This window comes from Merops nubicus, unplaced genomic scaffold, assembly GCF_000691845.1.
Source record: "Merops nubicus isolate BGI_N331 unplaced genomic scaffold, ASM69184v1 scaffold15257, whole genome shotgun sequence".
Lineage (NCBI taxonomy): Eukaryota > Metazoa > Chordata > Aves > Coraciiformes > Meropidae > Merops > Merops nubicus.
In genome coordinates this window covers 1-8812 of record NW_008621104.1, presented here as the reverse complement: position 1 = coordinate 8812, position 8812 = coordinate 1, and the positions used below count along the sequence as shown (strand labels likewise).

The 8812-nt window shown below is 40.9% G+C and overlaps 1 protein-coding gene across 1 annotated transcript; it reads right to left on the bottom strand.

Moving 5' to 3' along the window:
• Positions 1–5922: 5922 nt before the first annotated feature.
• IL6 (interleukin 6) lies at positions 5923–8801 on the bottom strand (the record flags this gene model as incomplete). Its single annotated transcript, XM_008944351.1, has 3 exons — positions 5923–6141; positions 8345–8491; positions 8682–8801. Coding segments are annotated over 3 exons (459 nt in total), but the record flags the coding sequence as incomplete, so codon positions are not given.
• Positions 8802–8812: the final 11 nt, after the last annotated feature.

Here is an 8812-nt window from a genome sequence, read left to right as displayed (position 1 = left end):
GGGTAGACAACTTCCACAGCCTTTATCTCATCCACTAAGCGGGTCATGGAGATGAGGTTCATCAATCAGGACATGCCTTTCATGAACCCATGCTGACTGGGTCTGATCGCCTGGTTGTCCTGTATGTGGTGTGTAACTGCTCTCGAGATTATTTGGTCCATGAGCTTCCCTGGCACTGAGGTCACACTGGCAGGTCTGTAGTTCCCCCGATCCTCCTTCAGAGCCCTTCCTGTAGGTGGGGCATCATGTTTGGTAACCTGCAGTCCACTGGGAGCCCTCCTGTTTAGCCAGGACTGCTGAGAAATGATGGAGAGTGGCTTGGTGAGCACAGCCACCTACTCCTTCAGTACTCTTGGGTGTAACCCATCTGGCCCCATAGGTCCATGTATGTCTTAAGTGATGTAGTAGGTCACTACCCATTTCCTCTTTGATTATGGGAGTCTCCTTCTGCTCCCCAACCCTGTCTTCCAGCTCAGGGAGCTGTGTACCCAAGGAACAAATAGTCCTACTACTAAAGACTGAGGCAAAGGCGGCATTAAGTACCTCAGCCTTTTCCTCATACTTGGGCACAATGTTTCCCCTTGCATCCAATAAGGGATTCTCCCTAGACCCTCTTTTGTTGTTAATGTACTTCTAACTATAAAAGAAACATTTCTTGTTGTCTTTAAGTGCAGTAGCCAGGTTGAGTTCTAGCTGGGATTTGGCCTTCCTAATTTTTTCCCTGCATGGCTTCACTACACCTTTGTCGTCCTCATGAGTGGCATGCCCACCCTTCCAAAGGCCAAACACTCCCCTCTAGTTCCTGAGTCCCAGGCAGAGCTCTCTGTTCAGCCAGGCTGGTCATCTTCCCTGTGGGCTTGTCTTTTGGGACCTGGGGGTGGCCTGCCCCCGTCGCCTTAAGCCTTCCTTCCAGAAGTGTGTTCAGCTCCTTTGCCCTTCAGGACTGCCTCCCAATAATTAAAAATATTTAAATATTTTGTTACAGACTTGGAATTTAAGCTATGATGATACTGATGATATATTTGGAAATAAAAGTTCATTGCATCTGTTCTCACTGCAGGAGCAGAGACCACATCCTGGTTAAATGCCATATGACTAATTTTTACAAGTGACTACTTAATGGCAATTTCTAAATACTTTTCCATGGTGGTGTGGAGTGCAATAGCCAGTTCTGTTTCTCAGGATCCACTTTATTCTCGTAGAGATCCCTCAATAGGTGCAACTTGTCATGTTGCCACTTGAAAGCAATCCTTTCCAGCCAGACCGGGAGATCAGCTGTACATCTGCCCAAATGGTCTCTCTTCTGACAAATTCCTTTTTCTTTAGTAGTCCTCTCCCAGGTCACTGAGCTTTATGATTAGATGGGGTATAGGTCATGCAGTTTGAGGCACATCTTTGAAGTTCATTGTATTTGCTAATGCATGTTAATGTGGGATCCACAGGCATAGTCAGTATATGGTCCCTTTTCACTTTACATCTCTTCCCAGATTGTTAAAAGTGGGAGAGGAGACAAAGCCTATTGCTGTGCGATAGTGATGCTGTAGAAGCTAATTTGTAGTACTAATAAGTAGCTGAGGTTGGGACTTGGAGCTTTCCCTAGGTGATTTTGCTTCTCTGTGTGGGGCAGCTCTAAGTGATTCGCTCGGGTTATAAAGTTGTTAATACAATTTTCTTCTATATCATATTGTCCCTATATATACAGTACAGAATGTAGAACCGTATCTACTAATACTCAAGTTCAAAGGGATAAAGGAGCAACTAATCATAAATACATGTACTGTTATTGAAACAGTTCAGAATTATGCCCCTGGTACAGTTGAAATGGAATAAAATCTTGAAAATACTGTTAGGTAAGCACTGTCTGCTAGAAATTAGAAGGCAAATCAAGTATCAGTTTTCAAAATCTGAAGATTAACATTTGGTTTTAAATATATTTTCTCAGGAAAGACTGAATCTTCTAAAGATTCTCATCAGTGTATGTAAACTAAGATTGTGAAATTTATGTAGTGTGTTTTCTGAGGAAAACCAAAGTCAGTCTTGAAAGCATGCAGAGATTTGGCTAAATATGTTTAGATCACAGGGATTGGTTGATTCTGTTAAGAGTTCAGGGAGGAAATGCTATTTCAGTGTTGGAGCTTGCAGAGGTTGCATTTTCTGGGGGTGAGGGTGTGGGTTTTGGTTTTCCTCTTATCAAGAAGGAGGAAATTCACTGAGAAAGATCCTAAATTGTTATCTAATCATTTGACTTTAAGCGAGGGTTTACAGAAAGCTTCCCACCCAAAATCACAAGGTTTGTAGCAATAGATACAGATTTGGCATTATTTCTGGACCATTAGGATCTGACTTTGATGTGTATTACTGTATACTTACTTTTCCACTATTTTATGTTTTAAATTGAATTCAGAAAAGGTTATTATTAGTCACAAATAACACCGGCAAACTTAGGGGGAAGTTTCCCAGTGAACTAAGCCAACCTAATGGCTCATTACAGCTGAAAAGTGATCCTGCTCCCCTTCCTTCCGTGGTGATGTAACTCTTCTTCTCTTGTAGCATCCGTTCTGTTTTGCTGGCCTTGCCTCACTTGCCATCCGCCACTGATAAAATCTGTGATGGTACTAGAGGTGCAGACAGTCTTTTTCAAGTAGCTGTTGTTTGTCCTGCCAAAATCAAGCCTTTACATCAGTACATAGGCTTACTGGGCAGGGAATGGTAGTGCGACCTGGGAAGTACATCAGACTGAAATGACTTTATTATTTTTTTAAAAAAAATTTCTTGCACACCTGCCAAAAAAAAAGCATGGTTAAAAAGATAGAAAAATGATACTTCAAAGACTGTCATTGAAAGAAAAAAAAGTAATTGTGCATTACAGGTGACTTTTAGAGTTGGGTTGAGTTCTGTCTCTAATTTTTTTCGCTGTCTTGTCTGACATTTTTGTGTCCTGTCCATAGCATCTAGGAATATTTTGTTTCTCATCTTTAACTCTGTCTCGTAATACTGTGGGGTTTTTCTTGCATACTGTGGAGTGTGTGCATGCTTTTAAACATATCTCTACCCTCTTATTGGATTGGGAAAGCAAATTCAGGATGAAGGGAATTTGTGATCTGTTGAGCGTTCTGAAATCTCTGTGTGAAGTTAATGAGTAGGGGTGCAATGGGACCATGGCGAAGGGCTAGCTGGGAGCTGTGGGGAGGTTCTGGTCCAATACAGTAGCAGCTATAACACATCTTTGCTGGGTAGTTTTCGTGGGTTTGTAGGCAACAATTAGCAGGTCTTTTTGGTTATGATTTATTTTGCTACGCTGAGGGAGTTAGGTGTCAGTTAGGAGTTCTCTTCAATAGAAGCATTGAGGTATTTGATTGTTGCTGGAAGTAGCACAGTTATTTCTGAGGATTGATGTATAAGAGTCAGGAATGCTCATTTTTACTATTGTTCAGGTTTTTTATGTGTTTGTGCTGGTCTGCCAACTAAAATAAATGTCCATGTGTGTTTACTGATTGTTGTAAAGTATTTTCTACACAGTGAACAAGAAAAAGGACAATAAGTTGGTTAGTTTGAGAGGCCTCATAACATGCTCAACAGTGTATAGTTCTCCTCTGACTTCCATATGAATTTGCCACTTCAAGTCTTCACATGTAGATTTTGGGAAGTGATATTTATCCTGGGGGCAGTGCCTGAGGTTGGCACAGTGACAGAAAAACAATGACCAGCAAGACAACTGCTGCGTCAAAGTAACCCAAGAATTGCTGGTGGTTGCGGAGGAGCCACAGGTAGAATGATGGCAGCTCAGTGGCAGCAAGAGCAATTACCTTCACTCTGGGAATGATATTTTGGGAAGGGCTTGAAGGGTATTCAGGAAGGACTTAAAGGTGACCTCCCCATCCAGCAAGGGGTGATCTTTGCTTATCTTCTATATCCTAAAATGTGGTAGCATTTCCGTCTTTACTAGAACCGTGGACAGCCTGACGTGGCCACCAGCTGAAGGATGCTGGTGGGAAATGTGGATGCTTGTCTGTCAGTTGCACGAGATTTCAGTACCCCAAATCGTAGATGCTTCCTGGCAGCCAGGAGGGAGATACGTGTGAGTTTGTTTAGCTGAGCGTGCATAGTAACTAATGGTGATCTCAGGCAGCCACCCACTACTGGAAGAGGTGAGACCACGAGACGCCTTTCTTTTTGTTCTGTCTCTTTCTTTCTTTCCCCCCATTCTCTGTCCTCACATGGTAATAATAAATTCCTTAAAGATCCAATGGATCTCAGCTATTGTGGACATAGTAAGGGCCAGAGTAGTTTCTAACCGAATGATCACTAGGAAAATCTCTGTGAAGGTAAGCTGTGAAAAAGCCAGACCAGGCTTTCCTCTGTCTCCTAGAGCACATGCCAGGACAGCTAAAGCAGATTCTTCTGTGTTGTGAGAAAAACCCATTCGCCATAGACATGTTGAAAACAACCACTGTGAGATCTCCTCATTCCTTCTTGAGATGTTGCACAACTTGAGACATTGGTTTTACCATATTGGGCAAAGCCGTGGTTTGGTTTGTTTGGAGCCTCTGAGATGCAGGCTTTGGGTGGACTGGTCACTGTTTTGGCATCCACAGCAGTGGAATGCATGTGTGGGCAATCAGATTGCTCAGAGGAAGAGGAGAATTTAGTGACATCCTTATCCACATTCCAGGGCTTTCCTTTCATCTCCTCATCTGCGCCTCTCTGCAGCAAGAAAGAGAGGGTGATTAATGTTCCACCACTTGTAGGGACAAAGCTTGAGGGGCTTCTGCTCCTTGCATCCCTTGTTTGCTGTCAGTTCCTCCATTTGGCTATGTGAGGTACCTGCCTGGTCACAGTGAAGCAGGTGATACAGCTAAGGAACGTTTCAGCAGTTTGGTGCTCAGGCTAAGGACCCGGGCTTTTTCTCTGTGGTATTCAAGAAGGTGCCTTCATATTATGTGGCCTGTCCATGCTAGTGGAATGTAAATGACAAAAGACAAATGCATTAGATTGTCAGTGGTCACTGAGATCTCAGTGGCAGTATGTTGATTTAGATCACCTAAAGAAAGGATCCAGGATTTTTTTTTTTTTTCTGCTTCTTGGGGAAAGGAGATGTTGACTCAAACTTGGAAAATTCCCTCGGTTGACTGCAATAAGTCCAATCAGATAATAGGATTCATGTCAGAGCTGTTAAATGTTTTATCATACCATTTGATTTAAAAGTGATTGCTTGGCTTGTAAGTAGATACTTAGAATCACAATTTTATGGACTGTTCTTTATTAAATATAGGGGACTCAATGTTCTTATGTTTATAGAGCAGTGATGCTTTATTGTGTTCATTCTAAAAGGCCATGTTCTGTTCATCTAGTTCCTTTATATCCCATTTTAAGAACTATATGTTGATCAGGCTGTCTGTGTATGTGTGTACCTACGTGCTATTAGATAACTGGCCTAATTACACAAATAAAACTTAAGTTTTTGAAAGTAGTTATTTTTATAATTCCAGATATTAAAATTTTGATACATGAGAGTTCCTTAGTCTTAAAGTTCAAACAGGTTGTACCATTGTTTTTTTAAAAATCAGCTTTTATTTGTTCTAAAAATATAAAAAAGTCATAAATACCATCTCAACAATTTTAAAAGCATAAGTTATGCAATGATTTTTCTGGCTTCTGAACATACTTTTTTTTTGTTGAATGCATATTAAATAAGTTCATATTCTGAATAGTACCACTGGAAATGACATAAAGTCTTTTGTTTAAATTAATTTCTAAGTATTGAAAACATAAATAGGAAATATTAGAAATGAATAAATATTTTAAATACAATAAATAGGTTCCTAGAAGGAAATAAGAATATATATAAATGCAAACCATTGTTACTATTTCTGGTTCTTAAAACAGAACAACACTGTCATCTGCCACATGACAAATTGGTAACAAAGGATTGTGCCCGAATTAAAACATTCAGACACTGGAACTCCTGGTATTTTTCAAATAACGAACGGCCCTCACGGTTTTCTCCATAAACGAAGTAAAGTCTCGGAGGATGAGGTGGGTGGTGATCTTCTCTATCCAGGTCTTATTGGACTTCAGCTTTGCTCGGAGGGATTCCTGGGTAGCTGAGTCTGGGATGATCACTTCATCGGGATTGATCACCTGTGAGAAAATGAATATTGGGGTGTCCTGGTTAAAACATGGAGTTTGTTGGAGAGCATTCTTTTATGTGTAGGATGTTCCTGACCCATTGTCTGTATGGTGGACAACAGACCTCCCTGGGACCTGTGCTTCCTTACAACCCTCTGTGGTGGGTTGGAGGTATGTTGATGGAGACATCAACAATTACTGCAGAAGAATCGGAGGGTCTTGTCTGACCTATACTGTTTGTTCTGGTTTGGATGCAACATCTGGCATCGTGGTCCCAACATGCTGCACTGGACAGACTGACGCACCTCTCTTGCTATCTGCTGGCTGCATGGTTAGTTGGGAAGAGGCTGATCGTGATTTGTCCTAACCTGTGCTGGCTCCTACATCCTGAGTCATAAGTTAATTACGTTTGAGTACTCTCACATTTTGTAGTAGATGAACAGTTTCCAAACATGTCAAACTTGTTCAGCTGCTTAATTCTTACTTTCTAGGCATTTAGGCATGTGGGAGACTTAAGTGTTACCAACTTTCACTGATGTCTGAGATCCTAACTGCAAGATGAGTAAAAGGAGGTACCAGTACCCACATGCCTTTTAAGAAGTTGTTCCATGAAGTGTGTAGGTGATTTATAAAAATGGGAGTTATTGACCAAATCATGGTGATGTTTTAAATGATTTTTGGTCTAGAAGTCTAACGAAGTATCCACTTCATCCTGGTTTTAGGATCTCTTCTACCCTTTAACAACTGACAAAAGCATATGGAACAACTTTTGTTGTGAAATGTAGTAAGATAAGAATATTCTTTCTGTCCAGACTACTTCGAAGCAGAGTCTGATCACAAACCCAGTTACTGGTATATGCAACTCCTCGTTGCATGCTGTAGAAGCTTTTATCTGGATATCTGGATGGGTACTGTAATGATGGATCTACCTGATCACAAGTGACAGATTCTGTCCTTCCTCTCCTTGCCTTAAATAGTAGATAGACTTCTCTTGTCATGAGAAATTTCCAACCTGGAGATCAAGACTCCTCTCTTTCTCAAAAACTCTGTAATTTCACAAGGGCAGGTTTGGTTTTGATCACCATGTTTAATTCTGCCTGTTCCAATTGCCTTGATTCTACTGGTTTGTTATGAAATGAACTTCCTGCAAATTAATATATCAAGTTGGAAGCCAGTGGTGAGTTGCTGTCTTATCATGGGACTATTATTCTTAGCTAGCACAGTGTGAAAAAAGCAGTTCAGCTCCCTTTCACTTAAAGAATGATGGGCATAAATAAATGTTAGGAAAGGTAGGGCAAACACACAATAGGCTTTTCAGATGCAAAAAAAGCCACCTTGAAGTAAATAATGCCCTGAGATTTCTGCAGTCCTTACTCACCTCGATGGTTCTTACTCAGGCAAATAGTTTCCCGGATGACGAAGGAAGTATTCGTGTTAAGGGTTATAAATGTGAGTAAGAACTGCAGGAATGAAGTGAATTTTTGAAGTGTGATCTTTCAGAGCCCTCCAAACCAGAAAACGACTGTCAGAAATTAATAGCACTTAGTTTACCAAATCAAAAGAAAACCAGGTATTTGTAAAGAAGGTAGCTTTTTTTTTTTTAATGGTGATTACAAGCAAAATGTGTGCTTTTCAACAGGCAGTGCCTTTTATTTAGTCAATTATTAATTTATATGCTGAATCTAACCATATTCCTTGATTTTTAAGCTCCTGATGCCTCAATATACCATACACTTTAACTTAAAAGTTCTGTTTTGGAGAGTTTTAAAGATTAATGATATTGTAAAAGTGTATTTGCTTTTATTTATGTGTTTTTTTTTTTTTCCTAAAGTTAACTTATTTCTGCTTCACAGGGGACTGCAACATTAGAAGGCTTGGACAGAACTGCAGTTCCCCAATTAGGAACAAGCTCCCTGAGGAACCTTACTGTTATCAGCTTAGCAACATTAGTATATTTGTTCTTAAAACAATGATGTATTTAACTATTGGTTTGGAAATCAGAAATAACAATAGAAAGTAGGACGAAGATTTGTTTCTTTAAGAAAAGAAAGCAAAACCTTGTAAAACTGGTATCGGAGCATAAGGAACCATCACCTGTTTCTGCTGAGAGAAACGAAAGTGGGAAATGTTCAACTTTGCATAGCATCCCATGTCTCTGACTGCACCTCACAGCTCCGCCGTAACAATTGCCAGAGTGAATTTAAAACCAACTCACCATCTGCCTTATGGTGTGTGCCAGGTGCTCTGTACTGTAGCACAGCGATTCGACCTTTTGCTTTTCACTAGTGAAAGTTTCTTGTACGTATTCAAGGTATGTCTGAAACGTATAAAGCCCGCTGGAGATTTTCTTCAAGCATTTATCCTGAAATGAGAAAAAGGTGAGAAAGTCAGAGCTGAGCAATGCCTCGATCACAGATACAGAGTCTGGAGGTCTGTGCCACGCCAAAGCCGCCTGGAGCCAAAGCTTTAGGTCAGCTTCCAGGGGTTTTTGGAGCAGACAAAAGCCGCCCCAGGCATACAGGATTAAACCAGAAAGGAGAGCGGTTTCTTGCCTCGTTGAAGCCGGCGAGCAGGCACCCATCTTCCTCCGTCACTTTGGGGAGGTTGAGGTTGTTCTGGACGAGCATTTCCATGCTGTTCTCACAGACGGTAAACTTCTCGCACATCTGGGGAGAGACACCGA